The sequence below is a fragment of the Gavialis gangeticus genome, unplaced genomic scaffold (genome assembly GCF_001723915.1).
Source record: "Gavialis gangeticus isolate Ggan-Ray unplaced genomic scaffold, GavGan_comp1, whole genome shotgun sequence".
Lineage (NCBI taxonomy): Eukaryota > Metazoa > Chordata > Crocodylia > Gavialidae > Gavialis > Gavialis gangeticus.
In genome coordinates this window covers 14,581,419-14,604,864 of record NW_017728998.1, presented here as the reverse complement: position 1 = coordinate 14,604,864, position 23,446 = coordinate 14,581,419, and the positions used below count along the sequence as shown (strand labels likewise).

At 38.3% G+C, this 23,446-nt stretch overlaps 1 protein-coding gene across 5 annotated transcripts in view; it reads left to right on the top strand.

Annotated features, from left to right (window-relative positions):
- The window catches only part of CDH8 (cadherin 8), a 251,091-nt gene that overhangs the window by 192,241 nt on the left and 35,404 nt on the right, over window positions 1-23,446 (top strand). For all 5 annotated transcript variants that reach the window (XM_019505529.1, XM_019505530.1, XM_019505526.1 and 2 more), the window contains 2 exons: window positions 1,571-1,692; window positions 8,075-8,192. In XM_019505529.1, coding sequence (XP_019361074.1) covers window positions 1,571-1,692; window positions 8,075-8,192 — 240 coding nt within the window. The remainder of the gene's footprint in view (window positions 1-1,570; window positions 1,693-8,074; window positions 8,193-23,446) is intronic.

The window sequence follows — 23,446 nt, the reverse complement described above, 5'->3', positions numbered from 1 at the left end:
AGAGGTTTGTGGCCAGAGGGTCTTGCCCCTCCACTCAGGGTCACACCAATAAACACATTTGGGGTCAGGAAGGTATTTTGCTCCCTGAACAAATTGGTAGAGACTATAAGGGTTTTTGTCATCCTCTATAGCAGAGGCTGTAGTCCTCTTCCTCGGAACTCTCAAGTGTATTTTAACAACCCTTGCAGTAGCAGGACATTGACCACCATTGTCTCTGTGCTTTACCTGGACCAGGTTAGGGTACTATGCCCTTTTGGCTGAGTGATAGGATAGACTGTGTCATTTTAGTCATATGTTAGACATAAATTTATATGGGATGCTTTAGACAGGGATGATTCTACTTCAGGTAAGGGGTTGGACAATTGGACTAGATGACCTGCAGAATTTCATTCCAGCCCTTTTTTCTAGCAATGTATGGCATCTGATATACTTAGTGAAGTTTCCATCATTTGTATGGAAGTCTGCCTGTTCTTTACCTACTGTTGTCTGAAAAGAATTGATCCTGGAGTACTTATTTGGACCAAACTTTTACTTGGGTCAGTTGGGACTTTGCAAGTCAGGCCTGGAGTTGGCCATGAGAAGTATGTGGTTCTCCAAAGCCCTGGGGATATAAGTGATTGAAACTGATATGGATGTAAATTATGTTAAGTGCCATTACTTAATCAACAGATTTTGGATGAATTTACTGATATAGGAATATCTAGGTTATAGTAAGTTTTTCTAGCCATTATAATAGCTCTATAGTCTATTTCCATTTCAGCGTTATGTGTACATGGTTTAGGAAACAATGTCATAAAATGGTTCTTCCAAAGCATTTTAATAGTATTTAAAATAAAATAAATTGACCATAAATTTAGATAAAAGCAGAACCCTGGTTGTTGCTCTAGTTTGTCTTTCCATTCAGCTTACCAAGGTTATTTCACAATGGCATGATGAACTCCTTTATGCAACATAGCTTAATGTTAGAAATGGGCTTCTATTTCAGCAAGATAACTTCATAAGCCACTTCTCTGGTCAACTGTAAATGAATCACTCTGCCTTAAGAGTCCAAAGTAATCTCCAGTTCTACCTATGTCAATCCTGCAATCCATCTTTCTCACAATTTGGGGTCTCAGCATTAATCGTATTTGCAATGAAGAAATAATAGATGTGCAGTCAGAACGACTAATAGAGTAAAATGCTCTGTGCTCTGCCAAAGATAAACAAAGAAATAAATCTATGTTGTTTACAGCCTTCTTTTTCCATGTATAATGGACTTTATCAATAAAACAATACAAACTTCATCAAAGAAAAATCTACCAATTTAGTCTGAGAAGGTCTTCATTGAGCTAATCTCCAACAATTGCTGTTTGCAATAGGGATTTATTCGCTTTTTTTCCTCCATGAAATACTGGCCATCCTTCGTTATCTTCTGCTCCGATTGTACAATTCATTGAGAACAAAGCAGCCCAATTAAGTTAAGATTGAGAATGGGGATACTACACTTTGCTGTGTGTATATAGTGGCCCCTTTGTGCCATCAGTCCCAAATGAAATATGCTTACTTTTTATGCTATGTTTTCTTCTCTTAGGGAACCACAGTCAAGTATCCCGAGTGCCTGTTGCTATCAAAGTTCTTGATGTTAATGACAACGCTCCTGAATTTGCATCAGAGCATGAAGCCTTTTTATGTGAGAATGGGAAGCCTGGACAAGTAAATATCTCCATATTGTTGATGTTTTGCAATTGTTTGTAAATTCTCCCTATAATCTGTCAAAAATGAGAATTGCATCATATCCCCAAATCACTTATATTCTTTGTATGGGATGACTTGTTGAAATGATATCCCTATATCTCAACACACTTCCCTATGAGCTGCTATTAATATTCACTTAGAATATTCATTATGTTTATGGTAATGAGAATAATAAGGTATGAAGTAGAGGTGGGTAGTTTGGGTCCTGATACTGTAAGGTGTTGATGGCTTTGAAATCTCATTGATTCACGAACAACTGAGGGAGCTTAGTACTTCATCAAATGGTGTCCATGAGTAGGAGAAATTATGATCCGGTGTGAAACTCAGTTCAGATCTCTCAGTTATGGTGAACTTTATCCCAACTTTGTTAGGTGACAGCAGTTCCTGTGTCCCTAACTATCACCTGTGACTAATGTCTGTCTCAAGAGCTTAGGTAGTGTGATAATCCATTCTTCTAATCTTTACAGTTCCTGGATTTCTGTTGCTTAAAAATATGATACGTTATGGGATACAAGAGAAAACCTTACATGAAAAGATAGAGACCTATAGTTGGGATCATGAAGTGAAGTTGGGAGTTGATGAATTTGGGGTTTGTGACATCACTTGATGTACAGTGAATATTGGTGGGTCACATGATGTGCTGATATGTTGATTTTGGTGAAATTAGAGAGTCTTTACAATGGTCACATAAATTTAGTTTGGTTTCAGAAGCAATGCTTAAACTGCAGGTTCTTCCAACTAACTCCAACCTCCAAAGGTTTTACATTGTGTCTATATTTAAGTACAAGTATGCAGATTCATGTGCAATATAAACTATATGATAAAACATGACAGTTTTTACAAAATGATACAGCATAATTGAAATGTAATAATTTCTGTCCAGTTTGTGAAGCACTGTATTTTACAAAACTCCACTGTTTTTCAACTATCTAATTTATTTCTAGATAGTGACATTTTAATTTAAATAAACAGCAGCTGACAGCATGAAACTAGAGTTGTTAATCCAACTATTCTTGTGCCTCATGTGGGTGTTAGGCATTAAATTCACTATTTGCCAAAGCAGCTTACCTGACAATAGAGTCAAAAATTGTTTTCGTTTGGTAGTATCAGTACTACATGACAACCTTTTTCTGCCAAGATTTGATTGTTGCAAAAGATCAGTGTTTTGACCTTCCAGCACCATTTTTAATGTAGATGTCATAAATGCCTCATTTGCATTGTAAACACTATTCATAACCATTGAAGAGAAGATAATTGACAGACATCTTTTTATATAGGGACTTTTCTTTCCATTGAGTCGACTTTATTATTGGTACTGAAGCTTCATCATTTCAGAGTGTATTTTAGATTTCCGTTAGTCTTGTGTTCTATCTTATACTAGGCTCAGTGATTACTCCCCACGTGAGAGTATGGATGGCAGCTAGACGTAGGGAAGAGAAAGGTATTGCATGGAAATTTAGTGTTTATCCATGTAAGCATTCATACTACACTGGAGCTGGCTGAAAAGCAGTGAAAATTTGTCATATCCTTCCCTCCCCTTCTCCTTCTCTCTACCAGGCCCCTCCCCATTTAGATTTTTCAAAGGGAATTTCAGTTAGCTAGTCAAAAGCCAGTCATAAAAATATGCCTGAAATTTTTGGAAGTATGATAGAGAAAATCACCAATGTTTTGTTCATCAAGCTGCATACTGCCTCATCAGCACTGTGCCAGTGACATCTACCCAGATGACAGCCTGAGAAACCATTGAGACACTCAACGTTGCTAAGACTTGCTGAGTATGAAACTCTCACCAGGGCCCATGTAGCTATCCAGTGAAGAGTGTGCCATTCAAACAAATGTATGCTTTGCAAGCTCCACTTCATACTGAGATCTCAGTATCTACATTGGTTGGCTTCTAACATCATACTTACCTCAGAATCTGCATTCAAATTTTAGAATTAAATAGACTGATAAATCAAAGTTCACCATTAAAAATGTAGCTGAAGTAGGGCTAATAATACATCTCCCAGACATAAGTAGATTAGCATGGGAAAATGATCACCCTTATAGGTAAAACCTAAGCCCTAAATTGGCTGGTCCTTTCAAATTCTAAAGCTGAATGTTGCATGTAAAGAAAGGGTGCAATTGCTTTATACTATTTCAGTATATTTACATTTGCAGTTTAACTTAAATGTAAGTTCAAATTGAATTTGAATCACCTTAAGGGAAAAGATTACATCTGAACCTTTTATAAACCTTATTTGCAGTCCCTAAATATATTGACTGAACCATCTATTACAGTTCAGTGTTCCAAGTGTTCTATTTTGGGTCCTGATATAATTGAGAGTGGCAACCGCGGCTGCTGGTGACGTGACAGAATGTATTAAAAACTGTTGATGTATAACATTGCCAGATGTATTTTCTTTGCTACTATTCTGACTTTATAACATCAGAATACAAAACTCAAAGCTGGGAGGAAAAGTGTGCACATGCATGTGCATCTGTGTGTATGTGTGTTCATTTTTAAGAACTCTGCATATTTTTACACACAACATGAATTGCCAACAAAAAGTCTTTTAGCTAGTTTTACAAAGGGAAAAAAGTAACTTATTGTTAAGATATACATATACATTCCTTTTAGTATTATCCTATGCTGCATAACTGGAATTTATTAACCTAAGTCATTATTTGCATGGGCCAGTTTAAAATAGATTACAACTTTCTGCTAAGCCCTGTGACTATTTGTCTCCACCATACTACTTTCAGTTTTGGTAAAGGAGTGCAACATCCGTAAAAGCAGACTAATCACGACCACATGGGAAGTTCATCCAACTGGACTTCCTATGTCTCGCTGCCCAGAGCTGATTGGGTCTTGCTGCACAGGCCTGAATTAATTATACTGAGCATAATCCAATTGCACACCACTGTAAATTTTCAGGGTAACTCAGCTGACCCACGAAATGTGACTGAACAGCATACTTTCTGTTAAAGTTTTGGAGTTTGGGGTATTATACTCATGAAAGTGTAGTTGTTCTTTGTGAAATCTCATTGCCTCCCATTTTCTCTTCTGTTCTACTGATGTAAAGTTTTCTAATCACAAAGAGCTGTATTCAGTAATGCTGCAGACTCTGGTGTGTTTGGAGTATAATTAAGTTTATATTTAAATCATGGCAGAAATAGGTACAATGTATAAGAACTTATAGTTGATACTTACTTTCCTGTATAATTCACTGCTATTACATTGACAGTAATTTGGAAATGCTAGGTATTTTAGGAAATGGTAGCAAATTTTAGGCGTTTGTGGTTCTGCAGAATTGTACTATAAGGATGCAGAATATAATGTTGAAAGGTCCTTTGGGATATTCTAACTATTAATTTCAGTCCAGAGATACCTGTTAAGACATGCTGATTTAGTGCTCTCATCCTAAGTAGAGATACATATTCATATGAATGAACTTTGTTAATAGAACATCAAGGTCAAAATTTTACATGGAAAACTATCAGAAAATTCAGGATTGAGCAAAGTAAAGGGTACTAATCTTAATACTGCTGTTGACATACATGCATTGCAGTAAGTCGTTCTCAAACTATAATTTATGGAGATCCTACTTGTGCTTTGTGTTACCAATGGAAAAGGAAGAAAACTATCTGAGGGGTAGAGGGGATAGTACACCAACAAAAGTCTCTAGTATGTTATGAACCACAAAATGAGAGCGAAAGAACTGCTGCCAGTGTCTTTTATTACATGATCACACAACACTGAGCAATGTGACATGCTCATCAGCACAGTAATAAAAAGAAGGTACTAAACGGTTTTGTTTTTCTCCCTACCACAGAGACAAACATATGCAGTAGTTTCATATACTGCATATATGTTATGTGCTTATAAAAGCCTTATTGTAATGCATGCACACAAAGGAGGAGAGAGGTTGCTATGGGAACACCAACTTAATTTTTTGTCTTCTGCATGTAAACAACTGTAATATTTCACTAGCTATAATATTGTCTTTGGCATATATTTTTTAGGCATTTTGAAGAAAAATAATAATTTGATAACCTAGAGGGTTGTAAGAAAAGATGAGGAGGCAGAATTGCAGTGTAGGGCATAACTGTCAGTGGAGAGTAGGATACATCCATGCTCTCTGAAAACTCACATAAACATGCAGACATGCCGGTGCCCATTCATTCCACTTCTCTAAGATTTCCAATCTAAATAATAAACTATCCTAATCTTGCAGAGTTTCCAGGAGCTGAAAAGCCCTTGACTATATGGTTGCTCACTTGTGACTTATCTATTATATAAATTGAAACCCTAGAGACAGTTCAAGCAATAATTAGAACCAATTCTCTCACATAACATTGGTGAGAATTACCACTTAAACAATCAGCAGATATTTAAATGGAACAGTCATGTCATAAATTGCACTCATGCATACTTGACCACCTAAATTTTCCTCTGCTCAGTAATCCATATCTTTAGGACTACTTCCTATAACACCTTAAATCTTTACCTTTGAAAAAGACATGATTCAAAACAAAAACTCAATTGTTTTAATCTTTACATGAAAATTTGGAATTCTGCTGTAATTTCAATGGCTTCAAAAGTAGAATGAAAATATTTAGCCATGGTCAAGATATAGGTTTAAGGTCTTGATATCTGATAACCCTCAACTGAAACTTTAAACCTTTGGGAAGAAAAAAAAATCACCATTTTTGTGTCAAGAGGCCCCATGATCTGATTGGCAAACTATTTTATGGAAGAAAATATTATTGTAGGCCATTTTCAAGTACTTTTTGCTTCCTTTTTGAATCCATCCATTTGAAATCATAGCAAGTGGCATCCATCATTGCCAGCATAGAGATGTAAAAGTTAATACATGTACTTATATATAAACCCTCCAAATTATTTTTCATAATGTTTCTGGCTTATGCAGGATACAGAATGGCATGGGTAATGAAGGCATTACAGGTTTTTTTCTTATAAATTTTTACATCTGGATGAAGTGTTATTGATGGGCCTTAATCCAAATCTACATAAATAAGTGCCTTATATTTAATATATTGCTATTTGTCCTATTTGGTTATCTATTTTAAAAGAGCTTTTAATTCCTGCTTTCAACTTTGGTAGGAAAAAAAAGGGAGAGAGTGGTAATGAATATTATAATGTATGTGATTTGTAGTGTTAGACGCTAACATTTTAATGTACTTTCTCTCACTGAGACATTCTTGTTTTCCTAAAAATGATGATTTAAAAACTATATCCTTCTCCAATATGGATTACAGGATGATTCATATACACTTCTGTGTATTATACAGAATAAATGCTGCCCATGCAGCTCATTTTCAAATGTTTGGAACATATTGTGATTTTTAAAAAATCCCTTCCAAATTTGTCTAAGATTACATGCTGTATCATGGAACACATGCAAAAACTGTGAAGTTTGTTGTGTTAAAATGCATTTTTTATCATGCAACAATTGTCAAGCTTTATATAAAAAGCATAAACATTTCCTGCTTTCTGAAAAAGGGACTTCCTTCACAACTCCATGAACTCTAATTATGTGCTCAGATTTCCATCTAACTTAAAAGAAAAAAAAATGACCGGTAGGCTGATATTAGACATTCAGAATTTTACATAAAAAGGTAACCTTCATGTTTATTCAAGTGAAAAAAACCAAAACCACTTAGTAAGATGGTTTGGAGGAGAAGGGAGATGAAGGTGTTGTCCATACCTCTAGGCATGACTCTGAGCCAAGAATATTCCAAACCAAGAAAAACTCATATATGCAAGTCAGACAAGGTTCTTTTATTAGACCAACTTAAATACTTAATAATAAAATAATACCTAAATAATAACAGATATCCAATTCACCCAAAGAACCTTGTCCGCCTATGTCCTTAGACCAACACGGCTACAACCTACTCCCCTATATGCAAGCCATACCTTCAAATCAAAATTCCTCCCCTTTTTTTCTTTTGCAGAATAGTACATCATTATGCTCTCACACTTGGAGTTACTGTGTCTAACAAGTTATCTGGAGGTAGCCAAGACTTTACTCATTTTCTGATTGCTATTTTCTGGGACAGGTTAAATAGGAAATAGCCCTCATATTTTTGTATGCATTGGCCTAAGTTCTGTGTAGTTCATACAGGAGTGTAAATAATGGCCCTTTTTAGTCTTGTGAAATCATAGCACTAGCCAGATAATGTCTGTAGCACTAGAATGGAATGCCTTTTACAATGCCCCACACAAATGTCCAGTATTTTTATATTTAGCAGGTTAGTTTTGCAAACTAGATGCTGCTGCTCAATGCAACTTGTAAAGAGCCTGTAAATTTTATGTAACCTTTTTCTATTGCAGATCATTCAGATTGTTAGCGCTGTTGATAAAGATGACCCTAAAAATGGACATTTTTTCCTATATAGTCTTCTTCCGGAAATGGTCAACAATCCAAATTTCACTATCAAGAAAAATGAAGGTAAATATAAAATGTATGTAATGGTATGCTGTATAACTTATTTTATTTCTGTTTTGCATTGCTTTGTTGACTTCCATTTACTTTGCCAATTCGTCCCTTGAGCAATTAGAATGTGGCTTATCTGTCTAATGGTACCATAATTACATCTCTCCAGCTATTTCCAGTATCTGTGCAGTAGATAAGAAAAGTAAAATGAACACTGAATTTAGATCCACAGAACAATTCACTGGCTTACAGAAAACTTGGAAGGATGGATTTAATTCTTGTTCTTGTTCTGTTCATTTTAAGATCCCAAAGATATATTGTAAAACAAGAGTTTTGAAACCACATTGACAAATAAATATTGAACCTACGTTGGCTCACATCTCCTTGGGAGCATCTAATTAAATGTTTACTGAATCCCCAAATGGAGACAAATTTTAAGCCAGCTTGGTGTCTGTATAGAGATTCTGAAGTATTACAGTTAAGCATGTTTAACTAGGATGAAAAAAACATTAGGTCAGCAAAGTCTTGAAGGGCACTTTGTATTTATATTACTGTTTCAGAGGAAGGGCATAGTTTCATCTTGTAATACTATAGAAGTGGAATTTCATTCATGGTGGAAGAAATGTAGAAAATAGATTTGATCCATTTTACTATTGGTGAAAAATAAATTTAGACTGATCCTTTTTCTTGGCTCGCAGCCATACTTGAAGGTCATAAGGAAATCATGGAAAATGATCAGAGTTATTCTATAAATAGTGCCAATGTATTTGTATTTGCAATTATTTATACGTTGAGGAAATATTTCTTTTTTATAATATTGAATACTATTAGGGGATCTGGGTAAAGTACAGTCTCATATTTCATATACGTGCAAGAATAATGAAGGAAATCATAACATGCAAGTCAGCCTTGCTAGTATTAATATGAAACTTGACTTCTGTGTGTAAACATAATATATAACCTCTTAAATAAATAAGAATATGCTTTTTTCCATAATGATTTTGTTATTCTATCTGTAGCAGCCAGTGGAGGATGATGGTTCTGCTTTGATAAATATATTATAAAAAAGCTATATTCCTGTACCTATCTAAATATATGATGGTCTTTTCTTTAGGTATGTAGCATCATTCATTGCAAGTGTATTTATTATTATGTATGCATCTTTATAAAAAAAATGAGGGAGTCTTTATGAAGCTATATTATTTTAGTTTGCACTTTTATTGGCATAAAAAATAAAGTGACTAAAAATCCTTTTTCATAGTCCTCAATATTAGAATACAAATTGATTTAAGTACCTTAAATATGAAGCTCCCATAAACAGTGCTTTCCCTTCGCAGCCTGACAAAATAAGCAAAGGTTTTAACATCCCTTTTTGAACAGAGATGATCAGAGATAATCATACCACTAATTAACCTTCCCTTTCCAATCTGTTCCCCTTTTAAGACTCCCTTTAGCTCCCAATTGAAGTCAGTGGCAAAATACTTAATGGCTTGAGTAGGAGGAGTAGGGGCCTTTTTTATAGCATCACTGGGAGGGGGGGAAAAGGCATTTTAGCTACAATATAGATGTTATGTTTTATAATTGAAATGTTATGGTACTTTAATCAACAAAACATCTTTTGTTGACTGAAACCCCTCTTTTGTATTTTTTTTAAGAGTGACTCGCATCCCATTAAGAAATAAATATATTGTTATCAAATTCCACTTGAAGAGACACAATTGGTTTAATATATCCCTATCTTCAAATGTTATTCCAACTGCATGTACCTGTAAACCATATATTTTTAGTAAGACTAGTAGCCTACATAAAATATTGCATGTGTGGTTAGTTTTATCTGCTAGAATAAATATTCGCTTGTGCAAGGAAGGATTCCTGACAAATGCAAAGATGTAGACTAATACAAGAAGAAGTCTCACCCCACATAAACTCAGTAACTCTTTGCTTTGTAGCAGCAAGTTAAGTATAACTGGCTATTTCTGCTGAATGTTTCTATAAAAGTTAAACCATTAGGACAAATTCTGCTCTTAGTGATATAAGTGCAAGTCAGGAATAAATTTTTCTGTTACAGAATGACTTCTGTGAACTGCAAATGGAATTAAGCCCGATACCTCTTTAAAGTTTTAACTTATAAATCTAATTTAAATACATCTCTAATTAACTCAAATTAATGAATCTAATTATATATAATATTGTGTGTGTGTGTGTATATATTACTGATTTTGTTCTTTATGCCCATTTAAACTTTCCCCTCTCATTTCTTTTCCCTGCCTTTACCCCCATTTCTCCTGTATCTCCATACTTTGTGAATCACAATGGTGAACAAAAGTCTCTCTTTTCTAGAGTCTTTCTGAAACTGTTTTCCTGCATCCTACATCATCCTTTGCGTAGTATTAGCATTACTGGGAATATCTGACATTTGTCTCACTTGAGGAAGTTTTGGTATCATTTGAGCTCTTCTTTTGGCATTATAACTTGACAACTGCTTTCAAAATCATAGGTTCTTTCTACATACTTACAGAATCAAAAGCACTGATGCCTATTAACTCACACTGTTTACCCCTATTAGTTGATGTAGCTTTTGAACCTTCCAGATTGCCAGTAGGCAATCTAAAAATGGCAGAGATGCCTTATCTGTGTTGCACAGATGACTACAGATATTATAATAGGCTAAAACATGCCTTTGCCAAATGTTTTTATTGACCACTTGACATAATGTTTGTGTCTTCCTTAACATTCGACAAAACACTTTTCCTAATGTTACATTTTGTATTACGGAAATTGGCCAGTGATCATAGCTACATTCTGTTCCTGCAAAATGATTTACAGGCACCATGACAAGGTTTCTGTCTGCTCAGACTGGTACATCTGCATATTTACAGCGTCTTCTGTAGACAAGACATCCTGAAATAACCCATAGGGGCCTCTGCTGCTTTTTTAATAACTTGGCTAAAACAGTTATCATGAATGTCATCATATAACTCACCTCAAGTCCCATGATCAGCTCTCAGAAAACAATATTCATTGAGGTTTTTTTTCTATTTTTCCTTATATTTCTTCCGGTTCTGATACCAGCACAAAACTTCTGTTACTGAACATGTTTTCCTAACCTTGTTTCACTGCCTAGGGTTGGTGAAACTATTTTTTAAACTTAGCCAAATGGGCTGCTTTTTCCCACTGAAAAAACTATTGAAACTGGCTTGGTATCTAGAACTGTATTGCAAGCATAGGCATTTTTTACTGGTCAGAAGTCAGATATCTCTCTGTTTCTCCATCACAAAATGCAATCATAAAGTTTCACTGTAAACATTAATCTATTGGGTTACCAATCATGTAAATACATAATCCAATGCTGACAGAAAGTTGGGAAACTAATAAATTTTGTTACTTCATGGCACCAGTATACTGAACTGAAATGAGTCCTCTGAAAATGGGATGTGCTTATAATCTTTTAACAGAAGTATGATCTTCACAAAAATGTTATTGGATATCTGGTGCTAGCACATTTACTTTTCTCCTGTTTTGACATGTTTCTCCTGTATATTTCAAGTGTATGAAACATTAAAGAATCCAAGCTCTTTATTATTCCTATTGCTAAGACAATTAAGATCAGAGTCTTTTGATAAAAAGGTGTTTTCAGAGTTTTGCTTTGAAACTTTTGTTTTATTGCAAATAGAGTTTTCAGTGAAAATTACATCATGTGTGGCCACCATACATTGAAAAAGCTTCCAGATTTGTCCCAAAGACAGAATTGTGCTGATCCCTCTCATTCCTTCAAAACTGTGTTTCCTAACAAAAGCATGCCATGAATTAAATAGTCTGCAGTACCCATAGCTGCAGATGCTTGCTGCACAGAGAATATAGTGAGTTTCAGCTGCATAAGCATGAAGTCTGTGAGCACTGGCAGAGCCTGGGCATGTGCCGGTGTGATCAAAAAGTCACATCAATTTCATACAGGTTTACTCCCAAAGTTGTTCCTTCTTTCCCCCTGCCCAAAGTCCAGCCTGCCTACTCAAGCTATGAGTTTGGACAAAATATCTTTATTCATTAGATTTCTATCCTGAGCTATCCAAAAGGCTCAGAGTGGCTTACAATGAACAAACAACTCACAGTCTTCCCCAAACAACATCCCAACACCCAAGAACTCCAGCTCCTCCCCTCTTCCCAACTACCCCGCTATCACCCAAATTCCCACGCAAGCTAATCCTTCTGCCAATCACAGCCACACCTCCCAACAGGCACTCACATCCATATATAACAAACTTTTTTGCACACAGCCGAGCTTCCTGTCCACCCACTCCCACCATCCCCCTTGAGCCCCACCTTTCTTCCCCAATGTCCCCCACAAGCTTCTACCTCTTCTCTTACAGAGAGGCTTTAGCTGTCACCATCTCTCCAAGAAATGTACACAACTCCTCCCCCACAACAAGCACAATACTAAATTCCTAATACTAAAATAATTATTGGGTGATACACAAGAAAGACAATGAGGACGGTTATTATAATCTGTTATTAGCAGGTTGCCATTTAATAGAAGTGTCATATACAGTGTAATACTAAATTTTTTTTGTAGTTTCTGTAACTTATCACTCCTGTTCCCTCCCTGTGGCAAACTGTAGGGTTTTCTTTTGTACTAACAGCCCTAAATTTGTTATCAGATGCTTTGCAACTGTGGTGTGTAGGAGGGATGCTTGTGTGTATCCAGTTAGACAAATGTTTATTCCATGGTTGTCAAGGATTACAGGTGATTGACTGTACTTGGGGCCTGGTAGTCCCTTCCATTCTTTGGTTCAATATTCCTACAAAATCAAATGTTACCATGCCATTCTTGATGTGTGGGTAGCTTTGGTATTGTAGTCATACATGAATATAATATTTTTCAGTGTATCCATGCTAAAAAGTCTAGTTCCCTTGCATTGGGAAAGGATCCATAGTTTACTCTGCTAGTTATTTTCCTTACTAGGCTAGCTTGAAAGGAATAGACGATATGTCATGTGGGGAAAGCAAGATAGCCTGTTATAATCATGCCTTATGCACCCCAATCCTTAGCTAAATTATATATCATCCTGTACTAGAATCTTACTTAAAACTTGCTGCCTCATATCATCTCCTTCACAAGTACAAGACATCATTTCCAAATGATTTTGAACAATCTAAAAAAATACTCCCATAGAATACCTCATTTTGCTTTCTAAAATAAAAATAATAAAGTCACAGTCTGCAATATGTTTGATATCAGAAAACATTAGAAATGTTTCTTTGTCAATCTTGCTTAGAGTATAATAAAATGAGAAAAAGAGCTCAATTCTTTTCCTACCAAACATTTACTTAAGCAGAATTGTCAAATACCTACTCAGAGGGCACATCTACACAGGCATTTAGTCCAGTCTAGATTTACTGTGAGGTAAGCTACTCAAGAGTGAGGGGTTTGGGTAGGTGTCTACACATGTGAGGATTAGGAAGAAAATTTGCTCCCAGTTCCCTGCAGACCTGCAAATATGCCCTTGCTGCCACTGAAGGGAGCTCCAGGCTCCCCCTGGGTGCTAGCCCAGGGGCTGGCAGGGAGCACAAGGTTAGGAGACAGCTTGCTGCTGGGGTGGGGCAATGTCCCTCTGCCCTAGCAGCAGGGAGCTTCTGGCTCTGACTCCCTGATCAGGGTCCTGGGGCTTGGAAAGAGCTGCAGGGGAGGGGCAGGTGCCAGCCCCCTGTTCCAATCTGCTGGTGGGCCAGCTAGCAGCTACTTCGCTGCTAGCTGGCCCACCACCAGATCAGGGCAGGGGGATGGGATCTACCCTACCCCTGCAGCTTTTTCCAAGCCCTGTGCCTTAATCACCTGATTGGGGCACAGGGCTAGGACCTGCCCCTGACTAGGACAGTTAGTGGCCAACCCTGGGCGGCATGGGGAAGTCTGCATGTGCATCCTGAGGCTGTCTGGAGACTGCCTGGAACAGGACAGTCCCCAGCCACCTCCAGGTTGCACATGCTTCCCCACACAGCCTGGGACTAATTGGGAACTGTTCCGGTCAAGGGCAGGTCCCAGCCAGCTCCAGGCTGGGCAGGGCACTGTTCCCATGCAGGGCACTCCTACACCCTGCTCCATCTTTGCAATTGCGGTTATGGAGTTGGGGGCTGGGAACATGATCATGATCAGGGAGCACGGGTTACAAACTCCTTGCTGCCAGAGCAAGAAGACATGGTCCCCAACCAGGCATGCAGGCCGGGGACTAGGGAACTTGTCCCCTGCCCACCACCAGCTCCATGCTCATGGAGCTGGGTGTGGAACAAGTTTGCAGTACTGGCTCTGCGACTGTGGGGCTGCTGCTGGGAGATGTTTATCTCCCAGCCTGAGTGCCACAGTTGTGGGGCTTGGGCTGGGAGATCCTTATTTCCCAGCCTGAGCCCCACAGCTGTGGAGCTCAGGCTAAGAGATAAGGGTCTCCCAGCCCCCTGCTCCCCAATCACAATGGAGGAGTGGGGGCTGGCAGATAAGGATCTCTCAGCTCCCACTCTTCAGTTGCAATCTGAGAGCAGGGGGCTTGGACCTCCCTGCTTCCAGGGCAGGGGGACATAGTCCCTGCCTTTGCTCCTGTGGCAGAGCTTGCCCCAGCAGTGGGCAGCTCCCAGAGGCAGGGAAGCAGATTTTGCTCCCAGTCAGGCATCTACATGAGCGCTATGGTGCCATTACTAATGCTGAGTAAATTTGGTACTTGCATTTGCAGGTAGCAAATTTACTCGATATTAGGGAGGCTTACTGTGAAGTAAGCATGTATATGTGTACATGCATACTTCACAGTATACTATGTTAATGTGAAGTTAAACATCTCATGTAGACATGCCCAGGGAGTGGTATTTTCGCTCCTTCTATGGTAACCCTTTGGTATTAAGAGTTTTTTCTTAATAAAATAAGAGGTTTCTCTTACTTCATTTCTTAGTCAGTCTGCTTATCTGTCATTTTCTCAGCATCTGATTTGTCACCCAACAGACTTTACTTTCCCAAACCTGTATCTCAAAGACTTAAGAAATGTTACTGCCACCTGAATGTCCTGGCTTTTCTCTGGCCAGCTAACCTACTGATGTCAGATATAAATGGCTTCATAAGGGACATCACTAAACCCATTTTTGTCTTATGGATGTACTGTGCTCCTCCAGAATAACAGCACCCATATGGCCCTTTGTATGTGTGCTGTAAATCCTCTAATTCCTTTCCAGACTCATGCAGCTTTTACAGGTGTCTCGGGGAAAGTTTGTGGCCCAGCTGCCATCTACCCCAGGGATAGTTTCACAATGGGGAAGCTCATGCCGGTGTGCTTTTAATGTATTTAACTATCATCCTCATTTTTATACATAAGTAATTAAGGCAGTTGCACATTTTTTTCCAAAGAGCAGTTCTAATGTATCAAATCACATCCTCATTAGTGCTTAAAAAAAAAAAATCAAGGGATGTGATTAAGGGAGCAGGTACTACGCTCCTGAATATACACGAATATTTTGCCACTCCTTTTGAAACACCAGTAACATGTGTGTGCACTTAGAATATTGAATACCTGTGTTTAATAATATGTAAAAGAATAAACTGCTAAGCCTAGGAAAGACCCGTGGTTAGAATTTCTTTAATTATTATGGGCATAACTTTGCTGCTTGAAATCAGTGGGGCTGTTTGCCTGGTAAGGTACTATTCAATATGAAGGAGACAGAACTGGGTCCAAAGTAGTCTGCATAATTATATATCAAAAGATCTAAACTGAAAAAAAAATGCAAGTTTACCATATTTCCTATAGATACCATATTATTAATTTTGTTATAGAGTTCAGTCTTAAAAAGCAGAGCTGGGCAAAATTTTAAATCTTAAATTTTATTTAGTACTGAATTGGAATGAAAAGTCTTGGAATTTTTTGTACAGTATTTAATTTGCAGTTTATTGAAAAAGGATGGAAAATTTTAATACACTTAAAATATTATGCTTCAGTTGTTCTGACTTCTAAAATCTAAAATATAATTTGAAAATTCAGAATAATAAAGCCAAAATGAAATGTTTTGACCTCATCAGAATGAAATGTTTGATTTACTGTGAACATTTCAATGAAATTATGTTGCCAGGAAACATTTTTGGAATAATGTTTTCTGATTGAAAACTGCTCTATCGAAAATTTTTTACAGAATGTAGTTAAAAGCCATATGCTTAAGAGACACACAATTCCTAAGTTTGATCCCTAAGAATTAGATTATGCAAAAATTAAGGGTATTTAGATCTGAGATTATGTCTTTGGGCCATCACTAACAAGAAAAAGGCCCAGTTTCTGACTCGTATTATATGCAGACCCAAGAGAGCTAAGAGGAAATAAAAACCTAGTTTCTGGATGTTTAGTGGTAAGTCAATGTTGCTGCTATAGGCAGACAAGGTTCTTTAGGTAAATCTGATATCTTTTATCAGACTTAGTTAGAAAATTTCTTCTTTACAAGCTTTCAGGTACAATTACCCTTCATCAAGCAGGGGAAGCGTCTGCACATGGTTTGTGATCTTCCTGGATGGAGTAGTAAAGCAGCCAGAGGCCAGTACATATGCAAGAAATCTAGTCAGTTAAAATATAAATCAAGTTGGTCAATAAGTGAGAAACAGGTGGGTGGGGCTGGGGGGTAGGAAGGGGAATGAATATAGCTGTAGTCAAAGGATGAGCGACAGGAGGTGGGGTGGGGAAAGGGAATGAATATAGCTGGCAAAAAGTGGAGGGTTTACCTGGGGAGTCAGATGTCAGGCACGTTACAATGTGTCATAAATCCAATGTCCATATTTAGTCCATGATTGTTCATATCCAGTAGACTGATGCAGTGAAGTTCATAGACTTGTCTGCCAAAGGTGTTTTATAAATTCCCTTTGAGGATTATAACTGAGTGATTGGAGAGAGAGCAGTTTTCTTGTGGGAAATGTGCCCTGACAGGTAATTGGGTATCGTCGTCTTTGATAGATTTTTGATGTACGTTCATTCTGATGCACAGTTGTTGTTTAGTTTCTCCTACATATTTTCCATCAGGGCATTTGGTGCACTGGATGAGATATGTTGCTACCATTTTACTTTCAACCAAGCCATGGAGCAGGGAGGCTCTGAGTAGGGCTAAGTATGCCAAAATGTAAGTAAGTTCTATTCAGTCAGCAGAAAGGCCATTGTAGTTTGCTGCTGCAGTTCTGTCCCTGAAGGAAATACAAAGCTGGAAGAAATTGTGTTTTATGCTGGTTTTTTGTGGAATGCCATTGCTGCCACTTTGCAAGATTTACTTGTAGAAATGGACATGGTAGATGGAAGCACAGGGGTCTCTGCTTGTTGTGCTCTGAATGGAACTGCTAGGGATCTGTAAGCGTGATGGGCTTTAATTCATCATACCTAGTAACCAAGCAGACATTGGGCTTTTCATTCAACATTATAAAATGTGAGGCCAACCTGTGACAGGGCAGAATGTAACGAAGCCTCTAAAGGATGAATAACAGCATCTTAGCACTTTGACATTTGTTTGCACTAATAAGAAAAATGAGGAATTGGCAACATCAGGTGACATATGTTATTACAGCGTGGTGACGCTCTTCATAAACATTCTCAGAGTGATAAGCAGGCCAGTAGGCTCTCAAGTTAATGATTTTATAAAGGATGTCCTCATACATTGCAATAATGTGCAGAGCTTCCATGTTGCTAGGCATTACATAAATACATACAACACATGCTTTTCATTCAGATCTCGTTGTTGTTTCATCATTCTAATTTGAATAATGTAGCAAGCCTTTTTAGACTATGTGATTTCAAAGCAACGATAAGGCTCTTTGTTTTCCTACATTGTTCAGAAGTAGTCATAAACCCTCCTTAATCTTAGACCCTCATTAAACATTTACTCAACCTATACTCTTCATGTGTGTTAGCTTTCTGATTCCCTTCACAGTTCTTCCTTTACTCTCCAGTTGTATACTATTTTTTATGCTACACCCGAGCTTGAGTAAGATTTTAAATGAACTCTCCATTTCCTGTGGTGATGACTATAGGGGGGACAAGGCTTTTCTCATTATTATCTGTCTACATAATGTGTTGGATCCTCAGTATTTTTCTTCTTTCACCACTACCTGGCTCTGTCACCTACCCTATCTTTTTTCTTATGTATAGGCAGCTACTCTTCCCAGGCTCATTTCTGGTTAAAGTCACAACGCAAATGAGCGTGGAGTGCAGTTTCCATTGCAGATCTACCATTTGATCTTACCAGGCTGTTCTCAACTCTTTCTTGCAATTCTCACCACTTCTGTAGGAAGAAGAGACTGCCTCCTCTTGGTAGCGTAACACAGAACAACTTTGCCCTACCTGACACCTAGTACCAGAGAATAGAACCAGACCCACAAATCCTAATCCAGCTGCCCACCTCTTTCACACTTTTACCATGCTGGCTACTTTGCATAGCTGAACCTTACTCCCTCCTCTCCTGTATTCAGGATGCAGGGTTCCAGCCAGACAGATACCCTCTCTCCTACGCCATAAGTCAGATGTGACACATCAAGCCTTCATTGGACCGGACAGGCCAACCTGATGATCCAGACAGCAAGGAAGGGGTCGCCTGGTAAGCTTGTTGTCCTGTTTTAGGCATCCTTAGGTTCTTCTTCAGCTCTGCTGTGTTTCCTGAAGCCCCTTCTCTTTTTCACCTGGCTGTAGTTGGCAGCATGCTTCTCCTGGAGCATTTATGTTCCAGATGTTCTTTTAAACCATACAGTCCTGTCTTCATCCCATCCCTTGTGTGTTGGCTTCTTCCCAGCTCCCATAAATAATAGTCTCCAGCTAACCATTCAAGAACTGTATGCTCAAACGGGGAAAGAAGGACACACACTCGTAGTATTATGTAGTTCCAGTGAAAGGCTTTTTCCCATTGGAAATATCTGTCCCACTTACGCAGTTTATTTCAGAAAACTTACGTGAACACATCACAGCGCAAACATGAAACAATAATGATAAAAAAATTAGACTGATACAGGAATAATATGGTATATGTACAGCATACCATTATTATGCATACATGATCAAAAGAGGCTTTTTACTTTTCTTATTCATAATTTATTGGGGCTGCTAGCAACATAATATTGACAAGGAGTCAATTATGTTTCATTTTATAAATCAAACTAATTAAGAACCAGATGCGATCTAAGTGAAAAAGATCTGAGGTCAGTGTTGAGTGCCATATGTACTGCAATGCTTTCTTATGACAGAGAGATGTATTGGAATGCTGGGTAAATTTCTGTGCTGCAGTGGGTTTGCCATGCCAGGATAGAATAATATAGTTTTAATTTTCCATGTCAATTATTCCATCATCTTACTCATCTTACTGTACTTTTATTAATAACACAAGCTTTATTTTAAAACAATCAGATGGAAGGGAAAAAAAAGATAAAGAAAACAAAACAGAAAAGGGAAAAATGGGTCAGGTAATTACCGTGCAAGAAGAAATCTTTTTAAAAAATGAAAATCTGGAACATGGATAAAAGAGGAGCTCAATATCCAGAGATAAAAACAAATTAAAGCTTCAGTATAACTTAATTTCAGCTAAATGGTAGGGGAAAATAATAATGAAATTGGCATATCAAAATTGTATTGCTCAGCAGGCAGGAGAGCTTTCTTGGCCTTGATGTTAGTGAGTGCTGTACTTCCTCACCAGGGAATATAATAGCAACAGGGGGAACAGAAGTTGGATCCTTCAGAACTTTTAGAAGTTTTTTCAAATGTACAGAAATATTTTCGTATTTTGTTATATCTTCAACTTCATAGATTTCATAGACATTAAGGCTGGAAGGGACCTTGGAAGATCATTGAGTCCAGCCCCCCCGCCCAAAGGGCAGGAAGTCAGCTGGGGTCATAGGATCCCAGCAACATAAGCATCCAATTTGCTCTTGGAGGTGTTCAATGTAGGTGCTTGAACCACTTCTGATGGCAGGCTGTTCCAGACCTTGGGGGCTCGGACAGTAAAGACATTCTTCCTTATGTCCAGCCTGAAACGGTCTTACAGTAGTTTATGACCGTTCGACCTCATCATCCCTTGGGGTACTCTGGTGAATAAATGTTCCCCCAGATACTGGTGGTCACCCCTGATAAGCTTATAGGTGGCCATCAGATCACCCCTGAGCCTGCACTTTTCCAGGCTAAAGAGCCCCATAGCTCTCAGCCTGTCATCGTAAGGGCTGTTTTCCTGACCTCTGATCATGCGCGTGGCTCTTCTCTGGACTCTCTCAAGCTTCTCCACGTCCTTTTTGAATTGTGGAGCCCAAAACTGGACGCAGTATTCCAACACTCTTGGATCCCAAAGTGTTTTACAAACACTAACTGAAACCTCAGAGCAACTGTGATAATTAGGTTAGAGCACTTTACATGATTTCTTTGTAGTGCTCATTTTCTCCATCATTTCAGTCTGCACTTGTCTTTGGTGGAGACAAGCATGTAGTCAAATATGGCATTAGTACTACGACTGTTCATCATACAGCCTCACTACAGACAGTTATCCATTTATCTATTCCCCCTCCTATTACTTCCCATACCCAATTTCATCACTGTAATGCCGTCATGAGCCATGATTTCAAATTCAGAGAAGACCCAAGGCAAATAAACATATCTTAAGACTTCTAGAGAAGCCTCCATTACTTACCTGGTTATATCTTCTTGGACACTTGTAGGTTTTTCATTCATTTCAGAACTTTGCGTGCTCTGACAGTCTATTCCTGATGTCTGAACCTGTGTATTTATCAGTAAATAAGCAAACTTGACTGGTAGACACACTTCTTGGCCTTCTGCTCATTCCCTTTTACAAATTATGTCAGTATTCTGTAACATTTCAGGTTTGGCTGTGCATACAGATTAGTGCCCTGATTGTTTATGGAAGTATCTAAAAACTGTAAAATACATTTTCTTTCAGTAAGAAAAACTGCTTCCAACACTGGTCTTAGACCAAGTAGGGCAGCCTTACTAAATTCACCAAGGGTTACAATCAGTAGAAACGCAAGGATAATTTGCATAATTTATTCATCATTATTAGTTACACAGTTTGCCAGAGTCATTTGTCTCTTGAGAGAGAGATACTATTTCTTTCTCCACCACTGAATAGTTTGCACCGGAAGTATAAAAGGACTGAAAAATAGAAATGTTCTTTCCCATAGAAAGATAACTGGGTCTGTCAAATTGTTGATTTAAAATTTCCAAAATGCACTGGATCATCTGTCACATTTGTAACTCAAGTTATGTGGGAGTAGAAGAATGAAACTGTTTCTCCACAGCCTTTTCATACCATACGTTGCTTCCTGCTTGGCAACATATATGAGCAGAGTGGCTCTCTATGGTTTGGTTTGTTTTACCGAGTATACACAAGAACCCATAAACATTTTTCAAGACAATATCTTCTGAAAATGTATTGTTTAGAGGCCTCTGCTGGGATGTAAGACCCTTCTAGTTTCACATTTGAAACTTAATCCCTCCAGGTTTTCTGCAAGCAAGAAACAATTCCCTTGATGTAAGTACTCGTAAGCAATATGCTTTCTATCTGTGTTGATTTTCTTGTAAAATTAGGTTAATTCACTATGTAGAAGAAATAATATCTCAGAGCTAGAGGCATTTGTACCAGGGATATTTCCATGGATCTCCCTCTCCTTTTCCCTGATCTGATCATGTGTCAGAGTTATTACTTTAACTCTCAGCTATGGCACTGCAACAGCCTCTTGTACTTCCACTTTCTCCTTACTGTTAGGTTTTGATCTCAGTTTGATTTGGTTTTGCACAGGTTTGATTTTGTATTTTTGAACAGGTGATTGGTGCTTATGGCACGAGGCCATTTTTATTCCCTGTGTTTGCATTTTGGACAGTTACTGGATCCTTGCTCTGATAATGGAGTGTTTCCCTCTTTTATCAACCTCCAACTGCAGGCTGTCAGTGAGAATAACAATTATTTCCTCCACCCCGGTTGTACTTTTTTGTCTTCTAACCACTGGGGTTCAATAGATGAGGAATTAGTTGATATTTCCACTGACAGCCTGTAGTTGAAGCATAGTTACACAAATAGTCACATGCCTTTGCTAGAGTAAGAATCCAGTCTGGGTACAAAATGCAATGTAAAGCACTGATTTGTAATGGTCTCTTGACACCAGCACCTATTAACAGGCAAAAATTCCTGCTCCTCAGTAAAATTATCCTCCTATCAATATAACTGATGCCTGGGGCATTATAAGAAACACGCTAAAAAAAGGAGACAGAGTACAGAATATCTTGTGTAGTACATTCCTCTATCCAGCGTTCCTTCTAAGCTGCGCGGCCGCACAGGCGCGTCTGGCAGCGCAGCATGAGCGCGCCTGTGCGGCCGCGCACACAACGCAGCTTAGAGGGTACACTGCCTGCATCTGATTTCTTTTTTAACTTGGGAGCTAGTTAATGTTTTCCACTTAATCCAAGGCCTTTTCTATATAGGGGAACTATTGTACAATCATCTGGATATAAATTTACAGTGCAGCAGCTGTCCTATACTATATCATATCTGCTCCCCATGGTAGACACTCTTATTTTGCACTAAGAATGTCTTTATGTAGTTTAGCATAATCCACTTTCAAAGCGGTCTGAAAAAGGAAGTCTTGGTGCATAATAAGAATGTCAACACAGGGAGCAATTATACCATTACTTTCCTAAGCTATTTACCCATATGCAGAAGTCTTAAAGTGTTTTCCTTTCAAATATATAGTCTAATCCAGTGGATCATTCCACTGACTTTGATACAACAGGAACATTTTCAATATATATATTTTTAAGAGAGCACTGAGCACCCATAGAAGGAATGGCAAGGTCATATACAAGACTATAGAAAGGTTTTGCATAGATATTAACCTTTTCAGAGACCACATGCCAATATGTCCTGTTTGGCACCAAATACACTAGTGTTGCTCAGGATGTAATGCATTATCTTAGAACTCTTCCAGCTAGGTAGTCATTGTATTCCCCATTATGCAAACTATTTCTATCCTACTGAGGATAGGTGGTTTGGGGGGTGGTCAAATATATTTTTAAATACTTGAAGCCCACCTCATCAGCCTTCATTCAACAGTGATGTAACCGGGGCAGGGCAAGCGGGGCACAAGCCCCAGGCACCAAATATAAAGGAGCACTAGAATTGCTGACCAGATGTCTTTGCCACAGCAGGGACAGCCCTGCACTAATCCTGCCTGACCATAGGATCCAGGCATGGCTGCCTTGCACCAAGCAGTGCATCGGGGGGGGGGGGGGGGGGGG